This window comes from Ascaphus truei, chromosome 6 (genome assembly GCF_040206685.1).
Source record: "Ascaphus truei isolate aAscTru1 chromosome 6, aAscTru1.hap1, whole genome shotgun sequence".
NCBI lineage: Eukaryota > Metazoa > Chordata > Amphibia > Anura > Ascaphidae > Ascaphus > Ascaphus truei.
Window position 1 is genome coordinate 22340505 of NC_134488.1, and position 27276 is coordinate 22367780.

At 45.7% G+C, this 27276-nt stretch overlaps 1 protein-coding gene across 7 annotated transcripts in view; it reads left to right on the forward strand.

Annotated features, from left to right (window-relative positions):
• The window catches only part of LOC142496744 (arginine-glutamic acid dipeptide repeats protein-like), a 332612-nt gene that overhangs the window by 213205 nt on the left and 92131 nt on the right, over positions 1-27276 (forward strand). For all 7 annotated transcript variants that reach the window (XM_075603618.1, XM_075603617.1, XM_075603623.1 and 4 more), the window contains one exon: positions 8958-9028. In XM_075603618.1, coding sequence (XP_075459733.1) covers positions 8958-9028 — 71 coding nt within the window. The remainder of the gene's footprint in view (positions 1-8957; positions 9029-27276) is intronic.

Genomic DNA, 27276 nt, shown 5'->3' on the forward strand with positions numbered 1-27276 from the left:
TTATTGCATTTATTCATCCATCTTAGTTTTTAAGACATTTCCATCTGCACTTTTCCACATTTATGCTTAGCATCGATTTTATGTATATCTTCCTGCTTATTTTTCAGTGCTTGGCAGATTTAATGTACGTTTCCCGCATTCATTTTATTTTTTAAATGAGCATTTTATTCTCGGCTTTTAATGAAAAGGTGGGGATGTTGAACTCTCTTCTTCTTTTTGCAATTTTATCATACATGCAATTATGTGTATGTGCACAGCTCCCATTCCTGCATTCTTAAGGAAGAAATAACCCGGGCCCTTTCCCAGGAGCCGGTGCTGTGCAGAACCTTGTTTCTCTTGGAGGGGCTGAAGTACTTCTGTTGTGGTTCAGCAAAAGCAACTGCGTCCCATTTCTCCTTCAAGAGAGCTTTTAAAACCTTGCAGTGTGCGCAAGGAAACCCTTGTGATATGCACAAAAGAAGGTAGCAGTGGGAAAAAGTTAATTGTGTGGGTGTCGTGTCACTTGAACGACGTAACCGTTGCTTTTATGAATTTGGGAGCTTGCGGATTACAATTAGCTGTCATTAATTTTGTTGAATAGAAATATGTTCCATTTAGTGTACAATCAGGAGGTAGGCTTGAATGAGTTTAAACAGATGAAATCTAAATTATGCCGACAGTACATTAAACTGCAGCAGCAGGGGGAAGAGAAAAAAAACCCTATGAGAAAATGGATTCCCTGTGATACTGGTTTATAATAAACTCATTTGCCAGAGGCGAAGCGCCAGGCCTGCATCATGAATCCTTCTGCATAAATCACCGGCACGATTTGACTACCTGATATAAAAGCCAAGGCTCATAGCATCCTTCTTGTAGTATCTGTTTGAGTAGCGTATTATGTACATATAAGAAGGGAGTGTGGAAAATATTATCCGAAAGGTTTCTTTCTGGATACACGTTCACATTTTTTCCTTTGTCCCCGTTGTCACCTTTCATCTCATTGCATCTTCGCCTGTTGGTTTCCTTTTTACATGATCTTAACCCACGTGCGTGATGCAGGGGAAATGCAATGTGAGGTTAAGGTCAAACCACACTGTTGTAATGTCACTTGAATTATGTAGTCGAAGGTAATCACATCCAGCTGTAGTGTACGATACTCTCATGCAGTATGTTTAGAAGAAGCGTCTCATGCTGTGCTGTGTCAATTTTATTGCAGTGGGGTTACTCATTTTTGTATGTGCTTAGTAAGAACATCTTAAGGGTGATGGCAAACCACCTTTTTGCCCCTCATTGCCCTCCTCTTCCCCCCTCAATGCCCTCCTCCTGCCCCTCAATGCCCTCCTCTTGCCTAACTGCTGGTAATAATCGTTTTCTCTTGAATCAACTTCAGACGTTCTCGGTTCCGTCCTTTTCTGCCGTTTCAGCGTCTCCGTTTTTCACGGTGCCTGGACATTTTGTCATCAATTTCCTCAGAACAATGCTGCAGCCAGAGCTCATTGCTGTTTAGTTACAGAGCCGAGATGAAACGGCAGAGAGCCATGGCTGTTGCATTGTTCAGTGGAATTAATGTAGTATAGAGTTCTCAAGCAGTGTGACAAGTGATCAGAGGAACTGCTGGGAAAAGGAGCAGGCAGAGAAAGAACAGATGTAATAACAAATACATTTGCTGTAATGGGAAATTATATAAAAAAGATGGCATTGATAAAATAAAAGGGGGTCCAACTGTAAAGTTGATTTTCTCTCCTTCCCCGCACATACACGCACACACGTGCACACACATACACACACACGCACACACACATATACACACATATGCACACACACACACATACACACACACATACACACATACACACACACACACACACACACACATACACACATACACACACACACACACACACACACACACACACACATACACACACACACACATACACACACACATACACACACACACATACACACACACATATATATATATACATATACACACACATATACACACACACACATATACACACACACACATATACACACACACACACACACACACACACACACACACACACACATCACCTTTAACAAATCCATTTTGCAATGTGTTGCTGGTGACCTTATTTCAAAGGTTTGTACATTGTGCAACGCCCCAGGCGTTTGATTCAGGATGCCCTGCAGATAATGAGGCCACAGATGGAATTGTTTGAGGCTGACATTATCCTGGATCGATGCCTTTAACATTGGCCACAAAGAAGCTTATGTGCCCCTCCATGCTTTATATAACACGGGCCATTGAAAGAAGGAAGCTGAAGACATATACAGTAATAGGCTGTGTGCTTTTTTGCCAGCGTTATAGGAGCCGATATTTAGCAGCAATTAGTGCAGCTTAGTAAAACAGGTTTGCAAAGCAAAGGTGTTGAAGTGTTTTTTCTCTCCTGCCTCCCTTATTGGTTTTCTTCCTTTGTTTTGAATACATACATATAAATTGACTGCTTTGCTACTTAAAGGACTAGCAGCATGTTAAAGAGAAAATTGTCTAGTCCCATTAGCAGCAGTTGCATTAAATTGTTATTTTTTTTTACTCTAAAGGTTTTGTTATAAGCATTAGTGGAATATTGTTTCCTTTGATAAGATCACTTAAAACTTATTTTGCTCTTAAAATGAATAATACATGATTGTTCCTACCAGAGAAAATCTGTTTCACGGGCACAGTTGCTGGTATCCCCGGTATATTGGTAGTCAAATACTAAGGAGACATTGCAAACAAAGAATGCAATCTTTGACCCGCTTTCCTGCCCCTTCTCTAAGCCAGGGGCAGCCAACTTCAGTCCTCAAGTGCTATCAACAGGTCAGGCTTTCAGGATATCCCTGCTTCAGCACACGTGGCTCAATCAGTGGCTTAGTCTTGGACTGAGCCACTGATTGAGCCACCTGTGTTGATGCAGGGATAACCGAAAAGCCTGACCTGTTGATAGCACTTGATTACTGTAGTTGGCTGCCCCATGCCTAATCACTATCTCACCATCATGTCTAGGCTGCTGCAGCCCCTCCTTGGTTTGCCGCCCATCAAGAGGATGTGTGATGTAGCACTTACTTGTCTCCTCCTGTAAGGGGACATGTCATTTGCAGAATGCGAGGTGCTATGATAGATATTTTCACTTATTTTATCTTGTAAATGAATTACACAAAGCCAGGTCACAGCGCGCCTGCCTTTCCATTCCACTTGTCAGCTGCAGACAATCCTTTGATGGCTGGGAGATAAAATTATGAATTTCGACGCCTCCCGACTTCAGCTATTCCAATCTCTGTTTGCTTTATAGCTCCTTTTATGAAATAAGCAGCAGTACTGGAAAACATTTGTATTCTTCCCTGAGACTTAATAAAGTGCTGCTACAAAGTGAGTAACTGCCTGCAATGTGATAGGGACACGGGCACATTGTGCTTAGGTTAATTGTGCTGGACATGTGAATGTAGTAGCAGGTTTAATATATAGCCTCACTTCTTGAATATGGGTTATACGCCAGTAGGTTTAGTATCCTCTTCTGTCAATAGTGGGTACCCTGTGTATGGAGTAGGTGCAAAGCCACTCAACAGCGTCCTCAGGACTGCATATAAGAGCACTACAGACTCCATTAATCATTTGCCCGGTGAGCTTATAGTCTACTTGTTAACAGAGATGGTGACTTCCTCACTCTCACAAAAATTGGCACTTGCTGCTGATCCTTAAGTTAGATTAGAGACGCTGGCGTTAACCCTAAATTCCTTGCGCATTATCCCATTGGAGAAAAGCATCAGAGTTACTGGTTTGAATGCTTCATTTAATAACCATACCAACAATGGATGCTCTCCTTGTATAAGCATCATATCCGGTTCCGTTGCAGGTTCAGGCCTCTCTCCTTTTGCTGCGGTAGAAGCGTAGCGGGTCTGTCCCTGCAGAACGTGGTAGAAACCCAGCTTTCCTGGCTGTGCATGTACAGCAGCTCTTCTCTTGGAATAATGGGCCTCTTACATATAGGAAAAAAGGAGATGATGCTTTTAGAGCATTTCTGATCTGTGATTTATAATGTCCTACCATATAATGTAATAGACTGGTGAGCTATGCAGGGGTATTAAAGGTGCATTAACATAGTAATGGGAATACTGCCGTTCAAGACGACGTGCGAGTGTATTCATGGTAGTAATACTCATATTTAAATTGTTTGCCCGCTTAGATGAAATAATTTGTCTTTATCGCCTTAGTGCTGGATGGTCCTGTGTGTAGCGCATTGCTTTGCAAGCCCTTTCTGCAGCGGTTAATAATAACTAATGATTGGTAACTGGATTCTGCTGGTATCTTGTATTGATCCTGAGTCTGCTTTACTTGTTCAGACATTTACCCAGCACCCTCTCAGTATATGTTGGACCTCCAGTTACTTGGCAACCCCTTTTGTTTCTCAGTTTAGTTCACATATGGCAGGGGCGGCCAACTCCAGCCCTCAAGGGCCACCACCAGGTCAGGTTTTAATGATATCCCTGCTGCAGCACAGGTGGCTGGCTCAATCTGTGGCCCAGTCAGAATCACTGAGCCATCTGTGCTGAAGCAGGGTTCTCCCTAATGCCTGGCCGGTTGGTGGGCCTTGGAGACTGGAGTTTGCCACTCCTGACAAATAGGGTTATTCCTTAAACTGTGTTGGTGCCAATCGGGGCACTATTGCATGGAAATTCTCATTGCTATGAATTCAATTACATATTCCATCTTAAAGAAGTCCCTCGTAGGTGTCAAAAACATTTTATTGGCTTCCTTAAACAAATATAACCACACTTACAGTACAAATGTAGATGCCTTTGGGAATTAAACAAGTATTCTTCATCTAAGTCTCTCAATTGGAGGCATGTTTGTTAACCATATATTTCCTTTAGCCTTGGCTCGCCATACCCTTATCAGAGAGCCTATGAAGACTAAGGCACAGATTATACACTCCGCTTGCTAGCGAGAGTGCGCGCTCCTACTGTGCCGCGCGGCTGTAGCACAAGCGATCGCTGCTCATAGTGCTGGTGGCGATGTGGGGGCGTCATGAAGCTGGTTCGCCCTCATTGGCCGAACCAGGTCACGTGACGCTGACTTCACACGGCAGTCACCTGAGAAGACACTTTTTGTCTCCTCAAAACGTTGCCGCGTCAAATCGCCTCCTCGCCGGCAGGCACTTGGCTAACTGATATAGCCATTGACTGAAGTGACGCAGCAACTCGTCCACTACAAGCTTGGCCTAAGGCTGGGATCATACTGTGCGATGGCGCGCGCGTGTGCACACGAAAAGCACAAATTGCAGGATCCCTTCGAGGCTGCTCCTAGTGCGCGCACATCGTCTTATCGTTTCAAGCGGTGCCCGCGTCACGTGAGCGGTTCAGCCAATCACGGCGGACCAGCTCAGTGATGTCATAGGTATGTCCCCCATCACAGCCAGCACTATGAGCAGGGATTGCTTGTGCTGCTGCCGCACGGTACGGTAGGAGCGCGCAGTCGGTAGCAAGCGGAGTGTATGAGCCGCGTTTATAGTGCCGGCGACGTGACCGATGACATCACCCATCGCATCTGGTGAAAGTTAAACTTCAATTTTAAGCGACGTCGCTGGCGACAAGGCCAGTGACATCACCAAGGAGGAGGGCAGCGCTCTTTGGTTTAGAGACGGTCACATGTGGCGATTGTCTCTAAAAAAAAAAAAAAAGGCTCTAATTTCACTGGCTTCCAAATTTTTGTTCGCTCCGCCGCTGTCGCGCTTACTATAAGCGCATGCAACGGATTCAATTGATTTGTTTTGGAGCGACGGCCCGTCGCCAGGCACTATACGCGCAGCCTTAGGGAGGCGTAGAGACGTGTGTTTTTAAAATATATATATATATATATATATATATTTTTTTTTAGCCAGTACAAACTCTTGTTGAACAAAGTAACATCTTAAAGGGTAGTATTAGCCATTGGGAATCCAACCGCTTCGAAGTGTCTGCTTCCAAGGACTATCCTGCTTCAAAGTCCTTGTCACTGGAGACGGCGTCTTTGCTCACTGAGCCACTCCGCCATCAGTTTAATTCAGGTGAAGCCTTTCACTTCCGTTTACCAATAGTAGTGCTAAATCTTAGATGGGAAACCTTTTGGCTTTTACGTTTCATAATTGGGTTCCTTTTTTCTGGTAACCTGATCCTCTGGGGTACCCTGTTGCAACCTGTAAAAGCTGCAATTACAGTACCTGTAAAGCCCATATGCGTTTACTTCCTATAATGTCCGTGTCTTGCATCCTGGGCATGTTCAACGCTTGAAGAAAATAAGTGCTAAATTGTAATTTTTATCACGTGATCGCTATCATCTGAGATTACCATGGTAACCTTTAGGTAACCTGTGCTCTGGGGATAACGCCATTTTACCCTCCCGGATTTAATGCCAAACACTTATTTCCTCACTGGAGCATCATATTTAATAAATAAAAACAGTGTTTGAAAAGGCAAGAGGAGGTCACTTAAAGTAAAATAAAAAAATATATAATGGCGATCAGCGTAGGCTGGTGCTTTAAATGTTCCCCCAAATCTTGGCCTGTGTATGTGAGCGCCCCTATAAGCGACAGGCCATCGAATCACAATATCACCTAATCATATGTGCAACTCCAGTCATCAGCCAGGAATATCTGTGTTAACAAAACAAATGGTTACATTACATTTCAGTGCAAAAGGACCAGCTGCAATATTCACTGATTTGTATTGTACTGAAGCATGTTGGAGGGTGGAGGCGGGGGGGGGGGGGTATTCCATACTGACACCTTGAGTCACAGGTTGCCAACCTATAAAGAGGAAGTCCCACATAGGATTCAATTGAACAAATGACAAAGATGTGCACCCGTTACCGCAGCACGCTGCATTAAAGCTAGTGTGCAATGTAACATGGAGTGGAACGCTGCACCAGTCTAACTAATGCGCGTGCAGACTGACGGGAGGCGGCGCGCTTCTTTGTTTTAAACACAACATTGACGTGTTAACGAGGTGGGAGACCACTGGCTACATCTGTATATTTAATGGGTGGAAATGTGATAATTGGGGTTTTAATTATTAATAATAATTTTAAAAAAAATTAGGCTCATTTAAAAACATATTTTTTATGAAAGCTGTTAGAAATGTTTTTAATCAAATGGGATTTGAGTTGCTTTATTTCACTTTCGGCTACATTTTGTTCAGCTTGCTGCATATTACTGAAATGGGTTACTAAAACAAAGGGTGTGCATAAATAAGAATAAAGTTGAGGAATAAAGTAATCTAAAAGCCCTAACCCTCTAAGTGAAAGGCAAACAACAACAACACAATAATTGTGCAGACATTACTTTCCAGGTAGTTGCTCTTCAAGGAACTGCTTTGGCTTAAAACTAATATAAAACAAACAGAAATCCCCTTAGAGTGAAAGTTTCTGAAGTGGGCTCTAATTCCTGGTGTAATTGGCTTCCCTGGCACCAGGACACATGTTTTTGTGCAGTTTCGTGTGGTTGTGCCTGGGCTAATTCCCGATCATTAACCTGGCCTTTTCCCCTCCGCTTTGAAGCATTTAGCAGTACCTTTTATTGTGTGCATGCACTTCCTTCTATTGTGATTGCCACCTGGATAGCATTAGTTAAAGGGCAGACATTGTGTGCAGAAACCTTCTTTTTTTCCCTCCCTCCAGTCCAGTATGTGAGCGCAGAGGAAAATAATTACCCATCCCCTGCCATGTCAAATGTAATTTGAGCAAACTCGGCTCTTTCCTGGGAAAATCTAATTTGGTTTCTCTGGTTGTCGCTCTGATTGGCTGCTTTGGCTTTCTTGACAATTAGAAGAGAAAATGTGTTTGCCTCAGGTTTTAATAGCAGGCAGGGCCCCAGAGGTTTCAGCTTCCTTTCGTGTTGCGGTGCGTTTCACTAGTCTGTGATCTATGCGTATGGTTCAAACATGTTGCATGTCTGCTGTGCCCTTATTGTCACCAGGGTCAGTCATCATGCCTTAAAGCAAAACTCTCTGTTCTGAACCTCCATATGAAAATTAAATCGCTGTATGGTGTAGATCAGGGCTGGCCAATTCCAGTCCTCAAGAGCCACCAACAAGCCAGGATTTCAGGATATCCCTGCTTCAGCACAGGTGGCTGTCATTCTGACGTGAGCTACTGATTGAGCCACCTGTGCTGAAGCAGGGATATCTTGACAACCTGACCCGTTGGCAGCCCTTGAGGACTGGAGTTGGCTATCCCAGGTGTAGATATAGGCTGCTATTCTGCATAATCCACTTCTGAAATAACATTGCCTTTTTATAAAGATATTGCCCTGGTCCGTGCATCGCTGGAATACCTATAGCAGGTAGCCAGAGCTGTTACAAGGGGCACCTTCCCGGGTATGTATCTCAGGAAGCAGGGGGTCTGTGGAGCTGAACTTAACGAGGTTCAGCTCTGGAGACCCCCAGCTTTCCACCTAGTTAAAAGCAAACATAAAAACTCCCAAGAGGCACCTCTCCTTTAGAGGCATTCATTTTACTGGTCTTCAGAGTGTATTTTCTGGAAGGGTATTGTAAACCTGTTCTGTGCCAAGATTCTCAGTCACACCAAGGGCAGTAGGTAACTTGGGGTGTAAGGTTGCGTCTCCTTTCTTGTTCTCTCACCACTCGGGAACTGCCACGGACTTTGTTTTGCTGGTTAGCAGTCTTCATATGGTTCAGGGTTTTTGGACCTACAGGTCAGTAACTTCCCAGTCCCACATAAAGAAGTGACGTGAAGCATCGTAGGCTTGACAGATTGTTCATATTGTTTGGTGGTCTGCACGCCGCCTGTGTACTGATTGTGACATCATTAAACACTGGTCAAATCTTTTATAAATGTGGACATTTAAAATGACTAAGAACGAGAGGAAAACAAGTGTTCTCTAAAAGCAAAATGTAGTGGTTAGCTGTAGTCATTAGTGTCTTCATGGGAGTTAAACCAATTTCTTTCCTTTTTTTAGACTGTGTGTATATTGAGAGCAGAAGACCTAACACTCCCTACTTCATCTGTAGCATTCAAGACTTCAAACTGGTAAGTGCTTTATCTTTTTTTGTATATTTACGTCTTTTATAAACATTGTTTTCTTCTTTCTGTTTTCTTGTATTGCCCTTGGGTTCACTTAAAGTAGTCTGTTTCTCCCAGCGGAGAGAAAAGAAAGCTCATTGTGATGTGGTGATATGACTAACGAATGGTATCTTGATTGGATAGATGTTTACAACGCGGTCATTGGCCCTGTGCTGTTGACTACTTCTAGAGCTGCCTGGTCGGTATCACTAGATTAGGAGTGGCCAACTCCAGTTTGCCAGAGCCACCAACTGGTGAGGTTTTAAGGCTATCCCCGCTTCAGCACACTCAGTCGTTGGTTGAGCCACCCATGCTGCAGCAGGGATATCCTTAAAACCTGTCCACTTGGCTGCTCTAGATGGACGTTAAGATCCCCGTGTGTTGGTATTCCAGTTCACCAGAAGCTGCAGTAACTAATACAGCAGCAGTGTAAAAACAGCCTTTAGTAATGAACCTTCTTATTATTTCTACTGTAGTCTGAACTAGTTCAGAAGTGTGTGTGTTTTTGTTTGTTTTTTACTCTTTCATTACAGGAGATTTTTTTGTTTACCCCTTTTGGAAGTTTCCTTCTCAACAGCCAATGCATTTACTGGGGAGCAGGCATAGATTGGTTGAAGAATTGAGTTTGTGTATGTTGTGTGCTCTTATCCTGTTCAGCAAGCATCTATTTGGCTGCAATTACCAAATTGTCTGCAGACTAATGTGCACATGTCTCTTTGTAAGTAATACACACTGCATATCCCTCACATCCCACATCATTGCGAGAGGTACCAATGGTCATCAAACATGGAACCCCAGTCTGGACAGCTTTTTTTTAATTTTTAATAACTTAAGTAACCCGTTGCAATCTACGTTCGTGCTCACGTTTGCCTAATTTGGTGTGACTGAGGTTCTGTGATGAGGTTTGAACTACTTTACCAATAGTTCCAGTAATCCGTTGCTTGCACAAGTGAGAATATACACCTTGCTCCACGGCTCTTCTATTTCATATACCAGCCTATTCTCTGCCTATTGCTTATTCTCTCCTCGTTACTATCTCACTGTGGAGTAATATTACCATGCCCCAAATGTCTCCCCTCCCTTTTTCCTTTGCCGGTTATAACTGCAGCCTTGTTGCTTCCTTCATTCCTGGTATAATAATGGCTTTGCTTGAATTGCACCATTGTGCACATTAGCAGGTACCTGGGAGTTACAGCAGAAGCATTGGAGAAATGTTGAATTACATTGTGAGAGTTTCCATTCTGGGCAGAAGTTCCTGCTGAGTTACTGTAATTGCTCAGGGATATTAACAGCAATAAAAGCTGGATCTTTTGTTGTCAGTATTGGTTTTGTATTGCACATTAAAGCTGTCTGCAAAACAACGCGAGTCCGTATGCACGGATACCTTGTCGGAGGCTTCACACAGCACTTGTTTGTCAATGTGGCTGGTGCACGATAAATATAAGACGCCAATTTAGCGATTTTCGTCTGCTCCAGCTATTCTGATATCAAGCCTATGGGTTAAGCTGATAGCAGAACCTTGAATGTGTTAGTGCTTTGCAATTAGTCTTATACACATTTGTAATGGGGTAGTGGGCCTGTGTAATGAAGTGACCTGTAATGGTAGCACCAGAAGCAAGATATATTGTTGATCTAGGGATGCAAGCAGCATGTTGCCCTGTAGATTAACTAATGCAGGAGCGTAGCAACTCTGCCACTGGGGTGATGTTCTCGGTTACTGTATAGTAATATGTTGTGGTATTCTCCAGCAGTTAAGAGGTTAAATCAAAAGGAAGTCTTGGCAGAAGGGAAAACTCTCCAGCTGCTAACATGGCTACTTCTCACCTCCCTGCTCTCTAGTGCACACTAGGCCAGTGGTTTTTAACCTGGGTTCCTCGGAAGCTTTGGGTTCCCCCTGCATCCCTAAAGGGTTCTGTGGAATTTTAAGATCATTTGAAAATTATACCAAATACAGAGGTTTATAATGCATCTGATCTCAGACGTGCTATTAGAGAGAGTTGGGGTTCCTTACAATGCATCTGATCTCAGACTCGCTATTAGAGAGGGTTGGGGTTCTTTACAATGCATCTGATCTCAGACGTGCTATTAGAGAGGGTTGGGGTTCCTTACAATGCATCTGATCTCAGACACGCTATTAGAGAGGGTTGGGGTTCCTTACAATGCATCTGATCTCAGACACGCTATTAGAGAGGGTTGTGGTTTCACAGGGTTTCACAATATAATGAAAAGGTTGAAAAACACTGCACTAGGCACTGCTGCTGAAAGTGTGTATTTTGTAAGACGGTTTAGAGATTGCCATTTATTAAAACAAGTATGTCTGGGGCTTTGCTTTCACGAGCCTTCAGAGTGTCTATTCTTCTGCGTGATGCATCTTTGTGGCACTGAACTTGATTAAATTCCAGGGTGTTTATTTGCTCAATAGCAGGGGGAGAAATTTGCTCAGTGGTTAAGGGCAAAAGTGTGATGATGTGCTTAGAGATTGCATGTTCCATTCCACATTTGTCAGTGGCAGAGTGACTGAATAGACCTTACCTTTTAAGCACATTTCTCCATTCTGTCGTTGAAATTCATTGCCCTCCCACATGGGTTTATTTCACTATGCACCAACTGCTATTGACTTGAATGGCAGCTTATGTGATAGTGGAGGATAGTGGAGTGGAGCCTGTAGTGGAGGTTAGTGAATCTCCCCTATAGGTGAATAAATAGCCTTGTATAAAAAGCAGGCAGAGTGCACATATGTGTTTAATATATCTGCACTACGAAGAATTAAGAATCTGTTAAATTGCTTTACAGAGAGGGGAAGGATGGATTACCGCCTACATTGTAAATTAGTAGAGCAAGTCATTTCTTTAAAAAAAAACAAAAAAAAAAACATACTTTTTACATCACAGAATAGACCTGGAGTGCCCAAACGTAAGTCGCGCCCGCTCTCCTCCCCTCCCTGCCTCTTACCTGCAGTCCGGCATCTCATCTCTGCGGCATCATGATGTTGCTACGTCATGTGACGCTACGTTGTCATGGCGAAGCGTCAGGAGAAGGTAAGAGACAGTTACAGAGGCCCCCGGCAATACCTTTAAATGTTGTGGGGAAGAGTGCGGGGCCTCTGTAAGCCCGGTGCCCCCCTTAGAATATATTGCGCACCCCTGAAATAGACCACGCTGTTGTAACATTTAATGCTGCTGAAAAGCTGCGTAATGCAGCAGGCATAATCTCATAGGGTCCATGTTAACATGGACGAGAAGTAAAGAGTGACACACTCACTGCTCATTTGCATGCCATTACCCAGAATCCCTGGCTGCAGTGGAAACACTGTTTAAGAGATAATGGGGAGAGACCTGTCTGAGACATGTGAATGCGCTCACAAGTGAGCTGTTTATTTGCTGGACGGTGGAGGATTTATGTCTCATTTTACCCACTATACCTTTTTTTTTTTATGCAACGTAATTATGAAACCATAACTAGTGAAACAGATGGACGGAAGTAGGTGCTGTGCTGAATCCAGTGTTCCCAGAGAAATGCATAACATTTATTTTTCCCAAGATAGAAATAAGTATAACAGTAACTTAAAGTGTGATTGAAAATAATCTATGAAAGCTAATTAAACTAATCGGGTGAAAACAAACAAAACAAACAAACAAACAAAAAAACCCTTGGGCTGGCTTGGTTGGATTGTCCCTTTAAGATCTTGCCCAGTATTTTCTCCTGTCACATTTGATTAGTATTGGTATACGCAGCGCTCCGCCGAGATGTTCATGTTGAATGTAAAAGATTGGAGGAAACCGTGTTCTCTGTGCACAGATCTGTGGTATATCCTGAGGTGTGCAGTATTCTGTGGTATATTCTGAGGTGTGCAGCATTCTGTGATATATCCTGAGGTGTGCAGCATTCTGTGGTATATCCTGAGGTGTGCAGCATTCTGTGGTATATCCTGAGGTGTGCAGAATTCTGTGGTATATCCTGAGGTGTGCAGCATTCTGTGGTATATCCTGAGGTGTGCAGCATTCTGTGGTATATCCTGAGGTGTGCAGAATTCTGTGGTATATCCTGAGGTGTGCAGAATTCTGTGGTATATCCTGAGGTGTGCAGAATTCTGTGGTATATCCTGAGGTGTGCAGAATTCTGTGGTATATCCTGAGGTGTGCAGCATTCTGTGGTATATCCTGAGGTGTGCAGCATTCTGTGGTATATCCTGAGGTGTGCAGAATTCTGTGGTATATCCTGAGGTGTGCAGCATTCTGTGGTATATCCTGAGGTGTGCAGCATTCTGTGGTATATCCTGAGGTGTGCAGCATTCTGTGGTATATCCTGAGGTGTGCAGTATTCTGTGGTATATCCTGAGGTGTGCAGCATTCTGTGGTATATCCTGAGGTGTGCAGAATTCTGTGGTATATCCTGAGGTGTGCAGCATTCTGTGGTATATCCTGAGGTGTGCAGAATTCTGTGGTATATCCTGAGGTGTGCAGAATTCTGTGGTATATCCTGAGGTGTGCAGAATTCTGTGGTATATCCTGAGGTGTGCAGCATTCTGTGGTATATCCTGAGGTGTGCAGCATTCTGTGGTATATCCTGAGGTGTGCAGAATTCTGTGGTATATCCTGAGGTGTGCAGAATTCTGTGGCATATCCTGAGGTGTGCAGAATTCTGTGGTATATCCTGAGGTGTGCAGCATTCTGTGGTATATCCTGAGGTGTGCAGCATTCTGTGGTATATCCTGAGGTGTGCAGATTTCTGTGGTATATCCTGAGGTGTGCTGAATTCTGTGGTAAATCCTGAGGTGTGCAGAATTCTGTGGTATATCCTGAGGTGTGCAGAATTCTGTGGTATATCCTGAGGTGTGCAGAATTCTGTGGTATATCCTGAGGTGTGCAGAATTCTGTGGTATATCCTGAGGTGTGCAGAATTCTGTGGTATATCCTGAGGTGTGCAGAATTCTGTGGTATATCCTGAGGTGTGCAGAATTCTGTGGTATATCCTGAGGTGTGCAGAATTCTGTGGTATATCCTGAGGTGTGCAGAATTCTGTGGCGCTCTTTGTGAATAGAAAGTAAATAAAAATAAGACGTGTGTGTGTGTGAGCACATTCACATGTTTCAGACGGGTCTGCAACCCTGGTCTCCCCCTCCCCCCCATTATCTCTTGACATACTGTACAATGCTTCCGCTGAAGCTATGGATTTTGGGTAATGACATGCAAATGAGCACACAGTGTCAGCTCTTTAGCATGGACCCATGAGCTTATTATGCCTGTCGCGTTAAGCAGCTTTTCAGCACAGCCTGGGATAAAAAGGAGTGCATGGCCAGTAACCCTACCCACAGACAGCTGTTTGACCTTTTGGGTCTCATCGTTGTGTGGCTGGTTATACTGGCTTTGCAATGGGAAGCCGGGATAGGTTTCACCACACATTATAAAGAAGTGGCGGAGAAGTGTAATCCTCTTCAGGAAAGTCTACATGCCTTTCATTTGGTTTTCAAATAAAACTAAACCGTTTTGCTACAGGTAACAAACGCCTAAAGACACCTTGTTTAGGAAAGTCTGGAACACGTTGGCTGCAGCTCTGTTGCTTCTGTACGTACCAGAGACGGGAGCTGGTTCTTGAAGCGTTCAGTGGCAGCTGCCGATGTGCTGTCGAAGCCTAAGTGATGTCACCATCTGCTTCCAAAGATGCTTTGATACTTGTACTATGAACTGATCCAGGACAAAGAGACATGGTCGACTTACAATGCACACTGAAGCCCGTATTGTTGGGCTGGTTATTCATTTGCCTTGTGTCCCCTATACTGCAGCCATTCTTTAAGAGAAGGGGGAAAAAAAAAATATAATCGTTGTGACCCAGATTCTTTTTTCATTACACGGATGTGAAAAGAACTAGTAAAATCCTTTCCAATAAGCAGTAATTGTGCAACATCTGGAAAGATCTGGCAGCCCCTATCTAAACTATTGATCTACTAGATCCTGTCGTCTCATCCAACTTTGGTCAATGTGCCCAAAACACAGTTCAGGTGACAGTGTAGGTCAGGCTGTCACTATATCAGGCGAACATGAAAAATAATAGGTGTCTGAATTTCCTTTTCTGGCTATATATTGACTTTTCAAATAAGGCGTAAATCCGATTTTTAAGACGTCCAAATCCCATACAAAGCTTCATTTGGAAAAGGGGATTGGATGCAGTTTTTTTTTTTGTAGTTTGTGCATGCTAGTTTAACAAATGTGTGTCATAGAGCAGTTTATTTTCATGCTATAAATCAAATATTCAACAAATAAATAAAATCACAGCTCAAGTAGGCCACAAAATATCGATACTAATAAGCTCCGGGTAATTCAAATCAAACCATGCTGGTTCCCCAACGGTGCTTGAAGATGAGCTATGCGCCTCACTAATGCAAGTGTCGGTATCATAAAAGAAACCAACGTTATTACGAATCCATAAGCACAATTGGCAAAACACCAGAATAAAACCACATAAAAACAAAGCCGCTATCACAGCCTGCAATAATGTAACAATCCACACAAGGTGGAAAATACACAGACAATGCAATAGACTGCAAAAAAAAAGCTACAATGACAGGTTGCTAATCTCACCTAAGTGCAGCGTTGTTGCACATTAACAGGTACCTGGGAGTTGGAGCAGAAGAACAGTCCTAGTTCTGGCATTAGGGGAATATCATTCCAAACTGCTGCATCTCAATATTGTAAAGTAAACGCTGCCAGGGGGCAAAGTTACACAGGGAACGTGGCTTCCTGAGTCTGGAACAAGCAATCCCAAGCTGGCAAAGAATGCAGCAGGGGAGTCCTGAATAGGCACATTGCAGCATTGGTGGTGCAGTAGGTAGGTCAACATGCAGCTTCAGCGTCCAGGCGCGTTTGTGCAGGCTTCTTCTGAAACGCTTGGGTTCTTGCATTATTCTAGGATGAGAGGCTGTTATAGTAACAGTTTGGTATTTTTTTTGTGATACCAATGAGTGCGTTAGTAAGTTTCTCTTCTTCGTGACATTTCACATTATATTCATGTTGATAACTTTATTGCCAAATTATTATAACTTTATCATGATTAGCACAGAATCTGATTTTCTTTTCTGATGTCTGTGCAACAAGAAAAACTCCTCTTCATGGCCTAAATATTGCTATAGGATACCCTATAATTTGAGGTAAAAATGTAACCTTGGGTTTTGTGACCCCGCTTAGTATTTTGCCATTATTCTCTGTGGATGGACTTCCTGTTTAGTACCAGTCCATGAGGGACACCAGGCGTTCTCCTATTTAATTCCTCTTAAGAAGCCATGCAATAAACCCAACTATTCATTATTGTGCAAAGTGGAGTAACGAAGACTTGGCTTAATTCTTCAGTAGCTGTACGTTACCGTAGTTCTCCAAATATGGCATAGGGAGGTTGTCTTTTCCACCCATTGCTTATTTCCTGTGGAGAGTTTCACTCCTTTCCTGGTGACCAAACATTCAGCTGATGAGTTAAACGCTTTAAAAAAAAAAATCTAATCTATAACCTATTCATTGATAACAGGAAATCGAATTGATGAACCGCAATATCTTGTGCATAGAAGGTTTACAAAACAGACTATAAGCCAATGTACTGTGACATAGTTTTGTGTAGCCGAGGCTAGGGCTTTCTGTAGTATGTCTGCTTTCTGCTGTCTATCTGGAATTAATTAGTGTGATTAACTTTGTAGCAGTGACTTCTCCTGCTTAGAAATGTAAATGCCTTGCAACAACGACTGCAAGTCTGCTTACAAATGATCTTTTAAATGTGTTTTGAAAGGGAATCTGTAGGAGGCCAATAAATCTTCCCACAGATGGCTCACTGCACCAGTAAGGTAATTTTATTGATTTTTACAGGAGTTAGGTGAGTAGGAAATGGGTCGATCATTTAAATAGCTCCATATCAAATAGCTTGTGGATGCAAAAATAGGCATGAAGGTCCATTTTGGGATCCATATTGCAGCCTTGATGCTGATTACAGCTTGGTTTTTAAAGCTCAGTTGTGTATAAGCTTCTTTGAAAATGAACATGCTTTAGTTTCAAGAGCAGACCAACATAGCTCCCCCAATGCTCTTGGTTCCTGTCCCCCTCCCCCACCCCCCCAACCGCCCCCATTAAAGTCAGGACCCATGAAACATATAGTTTAAAATGCAGGTTTCTGGGGGGGGGGGGGGGGGGTTGTTTTTTCCGCCCTAAAATTTAAAATTTTGGTTTAAGTAATCCCAGCTGTCTGATGTCAAAACGGTTTGAGCTAGATCCAGTTGGCACCGGATCCACTGCATTCTGAGATTTAATAAATCCCCACAGGCACACAGATCGAACACAGCATAATGATAGAGCAGCCGTGGAAAAGTAATTGATTACAGGTTTGCAGACGGCATCATTAACGTTCCTTTCTGGAATATGCCAGGGGTAATAGACCATTCTGTTTTGTTAATTTTGCATATGTGGCATAGCATTGATTACATTATCATCTGCGGTGCATGTTGCAGGTGTACCAGTAGGAATGTGTTGTGTGTGCTGGCCCTAATCTCAGATGTTTGGCAGTATATAAATCCAGACATTTTCCAGTTCTTTTTTTGGAAAACCCAGCACTTAAATCAGTGCAGAGTAATAGAAACCTTGATTTGCAATGCATTATTACCTCTAATAACCCTGTCTGTCCTGCTTTCTGGTGTGAATCTGCAGGGGGTGGAGAGGAAGGGCAGGCTGTAGGAGTGATTGTTTGCTCTGTTTGTTAGAAGATGCAGCCCCAGCCTTGCTAGGGAAGGAGAAACAGCTGTGTGACATGCAAGGTTTAAATACAAATTACATAGTGTTGGAGCACAAGCTGCTTCCAAGCTAGCAGTGTTTAGCATAATATGACTTAAATTTAGCTTGCAGGTCGGTCATCTGGCTCTGATTTTTGAGATGCTTCTTTTTCCATCAGCCTTCAGAACGCGTGCGTGTGTGCGTGCGTGCGTGCGTGCGTGTGTGCGTGTTTTCTTCCCTTCCCAGCTGCTTGTAAAATTATAATTATTTTCCCGGTCACCCTGTAATCCGGAAAATCTATATATCTAGCCTTCCTTAAGGAAAAATTACATTTGTTCTTTTTCAATTTTGAGTGCCCCAAATATTTTATCCATCTTTATAATGCATCCATCCACCCTGAAGAGTGGGGGGAATTTTGAGCTGAACTGACTGTAGAAATCCGTGCATTGCGCAGTAAATGGGTTGGCACAAGCATGTTAGTAGGAGATGGAAAACATGGCTTGCTGAAGTTTATGCCTTTTTGCTAAATGGTGGTACAGATGCCCAGTTTTTCCCCATGTTATTTTACTATCCGGTGTCTCGGAAAAGTCGAACACCAGCAAGCATTCATTTGTATGGCGTGGCTATCGCAAAATTAGCACGTTGAAGAAAAACATGGAAATCAATGTGCTCCCTAAATATTTTCTTGCAAGAGACCATCTCTGCCTCTGAAATAGAACTGGAACGTTAATGAGTGATGTGTGGCTCTTCCAAAAATAAGAAGCTGACGGGAAAAGGTGATTAATCATTATTATCCAAGCATTTGTTGGCATCCTTTTAACAGAGATTGGCTCGCACAATACTCCACCTTTTTTAATTAGCTCGCACATTTGTTTGTTCCCGCCCCCCCTCATGTCTCTAAATGCCGCTGGAATGGTTATTAGAAATTAATACGATCTTCCAAACTGCAGGTCATTTTATTTTTAACCCTGTGATTGCTGTCCAGTTGTGGGGACTTGTTTAAAGATTGCTACACCAAGTACAAGATGAAAAAATGCCAACGGGTTAATTTTGAAGCGGGAGGCTGCTTAGCACGGCAATCTTTAAATGACCCCCTCTGTTGTTTTATGGATATCATCATAGTCTTGGCTCTCAATTATAGCTTTAATGTGCCACAGCTGTCCAAGTATCCACACTGACATAATGTCATTCCTCTTTGCTACCAGCATCTCTAGTCCCAGAAGCGGCTGTAAGAATGAGATGCTGAGTTACCGCGTGTGCGCCGCTTTGTGACTCCCAGCTGAGACGTGCTCTGTTAAATATGAGCAAGAGCAGCAGCAAAACCATCTACTTCTACTGAGCAGTAAATGAGGGGAAACAAGGATTAAGTGGGAGACTGAGCATCGTATAGGTGGAAGCCACAGAGCCGCGCACGCAGGAACTCAGACGTCTTATTAGCACTTAATTAATCTTTTAGCAGAAATAAATGTTTTCACCCGTTGGTATGGCTTGGGAGTGGGCTGCCCTGCCCCCATTCCTTTAAATGTTTAGTGGGAGTTCTCATGTCTGAGTTAAAGCAGCAGGCACCTTGAGACAAGTGGCTGTATAAAAACAATAATGTACCATAACAGTACATTTGTATGAGCAGACGCCATGCATCCCACTTTATTTCTGGTCACTTATCAAAATCTGTCACTCAGGAATCCTCCATTTGGGAGTCAATACGAGGATGGCCAAGAATCTACTATATATTTGTGAAAGTGTTCTATGTGTCCGGGTCTGTATGTGTCTCCCTGTGCCCCTCCCCGTGTCCCTAGCGGCAATCTCATTGGACCTTGGGCCAGGCCAATGAGATTGCTCCCTTGGGCCGCCCGCCCCCGCACACCTCTCATTGGCCTGAGGCGGAGTGAAGGGCACACACACACGCACACGCGCACACACACATCACTATACACACACACACACACACATCACTATACACACACACACACACACACACATCACTATACACACACACACACACACACACACACACATCACTACACACACACACACACACACACACACACACACACACACACACACACACACACACACACACACACACACACACACACACACACACACATCACTATACACACACACACACACACACATCACTATACACACACATACACACACACACACACACATCACTATACACACACACACACACACACACACACACACACACACACACACACACACACACACACACACACACACACACACACACACACACATCACTATACACACACACACACACACACACACACACACATCACTATACACACACACACACACATCACTATACACACACACACACACACATCATTATACACACACACACACATCACTATACACACATCATTATACACACACACACACACACACATCACTATACACACATCACTATACACACACACACACACACACACACACACACACACACACACACACACACACACACACACACACACACACACACACATCACTATACACACACACACACATCACTATACACACACACACACACACACACACATCACTATACACACACACACACACACACACACACACACACATCACTATACACACACACACACACATCACTAAACACACACACACACACATCACTAAACACACACAACCCCCCCCCCCACACACACGGTGTTACATACATTAGCGGGGCTCACAGTGTTAGCCGCACATCTCCCGCTCTCTTCCCCACCGGTCCCGGAGGCTCCGCCTCTTCCTCCGCCTCTCCTGTTTCCCGCGCTTTCACCCCCCCCCCCTCCACGTGGGAGCTGCCGGACGGGTGAGGGAGCTGCCGGACGGGTGAGTGAGCGGCCTTCACCTCCCCTCATCCCCCTTCACCTTCCCTCACTCACTTCCCCTCCACCCCCACCCCGGCGCCGCTACAGTCAGCGGGGGAGCGAAGTGAGCGCGCGCCAGGGACACAGCGGGGGAGCGGCCACAACACGCTGCCTCCCGCCTCAGATCCACGTGGGAGCTGCCGGACGGGTGAGGGAACGGCCGGACGGGTGAGTGAGCGGCCTTCACCTCCCCTCACCCACCCCTCACTCCACTTCCCTTCCACCCCCCTCCACTTCACCTCCCCTCCAACCCCCCCTTAACCTCCCCTCCACCCCCCCCTTAACCTCCCCTCCACCTCCCCTCCACCCCCCCTTAACCTCCCCTCCACCCCCCCCTTAACCTCCCCTCCACCCCCCCCCCCCTTCACCTCCCCTCCACCTCCCCTCCACCCCCCCTTCACCTCCCCTCCACCCCCCCCTTAACCTCCCCTCCACCCCCCCCCCTTCACCTCCCCTCCACCCCCCCCTTCACCTCCCCTCCACCCCCCCCCTTCACCTCCCCTCCACCCCCCCTTCACCTCCCCTCCACCCCCTTCACCTCCCCTCCACCCCCCCCTTCACCTCCCCTCCACCCCCCCCTTCACCTCCCCTCCACCGCCCCCTTCACCTCCCCTCCACCCCCCCCCTTCACCTCCCCTCCACTCCTCCCCTTCACCTCCCCTCCACCCCTCCCCTTCACCTCCCCTCCACCTCCCCTCCACACCCCCCCCTTCACCTACCCTCCACCCCTTCACCTCACCTCCCCTCCACACCCCCCCCCCTTCACCTCCCCTCCTCCACCCCCGCTTCACCTCCCCTCCACCCCCGCTTCACCTCCCCTCCACCCCCCCTCCACCCCCACATTCACCGCCCCCTCCACCCCCTCCTCCACCCCCACCCCCTTCACCCCACCTTCACTCCCCCCTTACAACCTCCCACGTCCCCACCACTCCCCCCCCCCTTAACACCTCCCCCCCTTCCCACCACCTCCCCCCCTTCCCACCACCCCCCCTTCCCACCACCTCCCCCCCCTTCCCACCACCCCCCCTTCCCACCACCTCCCCCCCTTCCCACCACCCCCCCCTTCCCACCTTCCCACCACCTCCCCCCCTTCCCACCTCCCCCCCATCCCACCTACCCACCACCTCCCCCCCTTCCCACCACCTCCCCTCCACCCCCCCTTCATCTACCCTCACCCCCCCTTCATCTACCCTCACCCCCCCTTCACCTCCCCCTCCCCCCAGCCCCCCACCTCCACCCTTCCCACCTACCCCCTCCGCCCCCCCTTCACCTCCCCCCGCCCCGCCTTCACCTCCCCTCCGCCCCCCCTTTCACCTCCCCTCACCATCCCCCCCCTCACCACCCATCCTCCTCACCTCCCCTCCCCTTCACCTCCCCTCACCACCCCTTCGACCTCACCTCCCCTCCTTCAATGCCTTTCGTCCGCCCTCCTGCCTCTGCCTTTCGCCCACCCGCACTTCTGCCTTTCACCCGCCCACCGCTCACACCCCTGCGCCACACAGCCGCCGCACGCACTCAACAGACACCCGCCACTCGACACCCACCCGCCGCCTCTCACCCACCCCACACACTCCTGCCGCATCCTGCCCCTACGCAACAATATCACTGACCAGCTGTCACCCGCACTCGCCACACACCCGCCGCCTCACACCCTAGCAGGACCCCGACCCACAGCCAGCACTCACTACCCATGCGCCACCCGTACTGAACACCCACCTGCCGCCTCACACACGCTCACACCCTAGCAGGACACACGCCTCACACTTTCACATCACTTACGTCACCAAAATATACATTGTACTGTGGTGTGTTTACAATAAACCATTTTTATACAACATCGTATTACATTTTATTCCATCTTTCTTTTCAACATTATTATCCAACCTTTCCAACAAATAGTCACCTATTGTTCCACCATTTATAAATAATACTACCTATTACGCATTTACATCCCGGGCAACGCCGGGTCTCTCAGCTAGTATGCTATGTTTCAAACCCAGTGTGACTGCTCTTTCAGCCGTGGGTGAACCACGCGCGCTTCTAAAACCTCTCCTGCTCTCAGGTTTGGTTGTACCACACTTATTTTTTTACGGTATAGGAGTGTTGTGTATGTAATGGTGGGATGCATAAATAAACTCAAAGGTGATTAGAGGCGGTGCATCTTATTCTGAAACAGGATAGCCCATTTATAGTGTTTCTTCAACGTGTTTATTGCACGGGTGGCCAACTTCAGTCCTCAAGGACCACCAACAGATCAGGCTTCCAGGATATCCCTGCTTCAGCACAGGTGGCTGTCAGTGGTTCAGTCGGAGCAAAGGGAGGTGAAATCTGCATAGACTGTTATTCTGTCAAGCAGCCTTGTAAACAGCTTTAGCTTTCTAGAAGAACAAAGAATTAAAATTCATGGTCACAGTTATCCTAATGAAGCTTTCAGCAACGCAGTGGCTTGATGCTTGCCTAGGCTATATAAAATATCCGTTTCTTGTCACATTGGCTGCTTAGCGGTGTGGTGTGGTGCTTCTCTAGTATTTTCCATCCCACTCAAGATCAGTGTGCTGGGCCTGTGAAGGGAAGGTATCCTGGTATATATAAAACTGCTTAGAATAGACGGACTTGTTCTGAACCTGTGAGGACATTAATGGAAAAGAAACGCGTAATGACGTCTCAAATGGAATCTCGGCAGAATCCCTGGTGTGTGCGGGTAGACCTGATGTTCTCAAGGCCCTACTAGCTCATCCGTGGCCGTACTGCATTGCATGTATTATGTTTGCTTGTGAAGCCCTGTCCCGGCCTTCAGAAGGACAGGGCATTTAACAAACATTTGAAAGTTTCCCAATGTGGCTCCTTTAAAAATGTAAGTTTCATCGTGGCCAGGTACTGGGAAAGAAGTGTGCTGGTTGGTTGCGAGTATACTCTGTCCTGAAACCAGACAACTATTTTCCATTACTAGTCTATAGCAGGGCTGGTCAACTCCCAACAGGCCAGGTTTTAAGGATATCCCTGCTCAGTCGTTGACTAAGCCACCTGTGCTGAAGCTGGGATATCCTTAAAACCTGGCCTGTTTGGTGGCCGTGGAGGACTGGAGTTGGCCACTCCTTGTCTATAGTGTTTTGATGACTAGCCTGCACGCTTCAATGTGGATCTATTGCAAAGTGTCACCTTTCATTGTGGCCATGACTTCTACAGTTTGTGACCTTACTTTGCAGCATGACAGCTGTACAGGGGTTTACCAATACGGGCATTCATGTCAAGTTGTACATAGGCGTCTGACTCTTAAGAACGTAATCCTGTTTGTCTGCATTTTCCTTATAAAGCAATAGTGGCTGATCCATGTTTTACTTATTTGAATAATAAATAAAATATCTTGAGCTATGAGATCTCCTCCCACAGGGAAGGGCAGCCTTCCCATAAGAATGCAATGCCATTTGATTGATGAGAAGGAAAGGAGCCATGCAAATTCTTCTTTTCTGTCCAACGGATTTTTTGTTTTTTAATTCTCATTAACTCTTAAATTCACGTCTACACCCCCATGAAGAATTTACACGCTAGTCCGATTTTTATTAAAGGTCTTTTCAAACGTGGCCCAAATCGGGTGTCTCGCCCTATATTCATTATTTAGCCTTGCGTTCTCAGCTCGCCCCCCTTCCTTTCCACTGACACTGCCAGATGAGGCAGATTATCACAAACACAGGTGCACACAGCAGTTGCATTTGTAAAGCGGCCTCAGCACAGTGCCCCAGTGTTCTAGAGACACACCGTGTGTTTTTATGCTGGTGTTGCCTTTAATACATAGTGGGATGGGGGTTCCCCCCCCCCCCCCCCCCCCCCAAGTGTGGTCAGCAACATTACATCTGGATCTGTGCACGCTTTACGGAACGGCTATAAACCATGGTAGAAATGCGTTTAATATCGGATAACGTCCCCTTTGGGGCTGCAAGAGCTGGTGTTGTTAAAACGCTTCTAAAAATAATTTGAGGTTGGCTGGAGAACAGCATGTAAATCTTTAACATCAGCCGTCAACATTAAGCAACTGCCCTTTCCTGGAGAGGTGCTATTGTCCGGGGCGCTATCAGACATGTTTTAGCCGGGATAAGCAGTGCCTGGAAACATTGTCTGATTTATTGGTTACTCCAAGCTCGGGTTATCAATGCTCTTCCTTCTGCATTGTGATCAGAGGCTTTTACGGCATCTCTGTCGCCTGCGAGATTAGGAGGTAGCTGCCTTGCGAAATTGCCAATTTCCTGCCCACCCGCCATCTAGATGCAGTTTCTAATGGCGTGTTTGCTCCCTGAAATAGGGTTACCTGAACAGCAGCCCAGGCTCTGCTTGGGGAACGCAGAATTGTTCTGTTTTACTATATGTGAAAACTCCCATCTTGTAAATCACAAACTCGAGGAACCGTTGGGAGAGGGGTGTCGTCGTCTTGCTTTTATTTATTTATTTATTTTTACCAAATCGGTTTTAGAAACAATGTGTACTTGTCCTGCACTCCTTCCGTTTCCAAGGTGTCCTCAAGCCGTTGTGATAGTGCGGTTTGTTCTTCTTACAGACGGGATCCCCCAGAAAATGGTCACAAACACTATATCACATAAACTAGTGAAGCCAAACGCACACATCTGGTTCATAGGCTCCCGTGGGGCAATTTATTATATATAAACAAGACAAAAAAAAATCCCTTTAATTCCTTCCATTTTTGTGCTTGTTTATTGTTTTGTATATTTTGTTATGGGAGAGGCCACCCTGCGTGCGTGTGGTATTGTTTACAAAAATGAAAGTTTCCGTTTTCGGGTAGGGCTTTGTGTCCTAGCCAGCAACTGCTTCTGGGAGCACTAGTTGGAACACGCTGGCCGATTCGTGTCGCCTTATGCTTTCCCTTGTAGCTGGACTGGAAGTAGTTTTACTTTGTGTCACTACATGTTATTCTTTTTTTTTTACTGTAAAGCGAGATCTCTTCACAAGAGACTTAGGCTGGGGCCATAGAAGGGGAAGCAGGGCTGGACCGCGCTGACGCTGAGGCTCGCCTGGTGAAATCTGCGCGATTTCATGCCCATGCAGGCGAGCCAGCGGGCGCGATCGGAGGCGGGGGGAGACTGAGGGAGGCGGGGCAGTGACGTCGCTGGGCCAATCGCCCGCGACGCACCGACGTCAACGTCACGGCGCCGACGTGACGTTGACGCTGCTCCGCGCTGATTGGATGTTTTCAGCCGACAGCGCACTGAAAAACAGTTTGGCTGTCGGCTGAAAATTCCAGCGCCTCAGCACGCCTGCGGACGCTCGCGTGAGCCCCCTCTAAAGGCATCCTCATTGAGGATGCAGGGGCTCAGCGCGGAGCGTCCGCACGGCTCAGCGCGCCCTGTCCTTCTATGGACTCGGCCTAAGGCTTGATCAAGAATAATACCATGCCAGACAGAGGGGGGTGGGGGGTTGAGAGAATGGATGACACCATTTTAAAGCCAGACTTTGAACGCATCTTTAAGAGTTTACGTTTGAGCCTATATTTATAAGAAAAAGGGAGAGTACATTTTAAAAATCCTCCATTTTAAACGAGTACAGATGGGGGTGGGGTTAAACCTGATGAGCCCCTGTTCTCTGTAGCATCACACATGCACTGCAGATCTGTGGTGTGGCAGCTCCCTCTTGATGAAATCTGACAGAACTTGTTTGTTTGGACTGTTCTTTCAACACCAGGCCACACGTCTTTCAGCAGTTAATTTGTCTTTAGTAATTCGCCCAGATAGGATCCTGAGAGTCTGCCATGAAGTCAAAGTATTTACAAAATGTGTAAGCAGCCACTTCCAAGTAAGAAGATATGTGCTGCCTGGTGCCTCATTTGTTTCTAAACGAGATGCAAGAGCAGTGGGTTACACTGGGGGTTCTCAATGCCAGTCCTCAAGATCCCCCCAAAGGGTCAAGTTTTAAAGATATCCCTGCTAAAGGCCACTTATTGAGCCACCTGTGTTAAAGCAGGAACTGATTGAGCCACCTATAGTGAAAACCTAACCTGGTGGGGGGGTTGTCTTAAGGACTGGAGTTAAGGACCCCTGGGTTATACAGTTCTATTGAGCAAGATGCTTGAGAGCTGTGCTAGAGGGAGAAAGAAAATCCTTGGTTCAGTTCACTTACATTCGCTGTGCCTCAGATGCTAATAAATTAACTAGTGAGATCTCTTGATGCAGAATAAGCATTCAGCATATACATTTGTGTGTGTGTGTGTGTGTGTGTGTGTGTGTGTGTGTGTGTGTGTGTGCGTGAGCGCGCGCATGCACGCATTTGTATTCTCAGATGTATGTCCTTGTGACCTGGCTGAAGTCTAAAGTTGGCTTTATTGCCTTTATCTTGTTCCTTTAGCTAATTGCTGCTCAGTGATCCCCTTATCATTGGGTGGAGCAAACAAGATTAGCAATCCTCTCCTAATTGAGTCCCTGTTGTGACTGAAAAACATGGGGAAATACTTTGCCCTTTTCTCCTAATTATTTTCCCACCTTGTATTTTGCTCTTGCTCCGGGATCACTGTTCTTTCTGCTATAAAATACTAGGTAACTTGAATAGGGTGCACAGTTTTATTACATGGAGAAGTGCT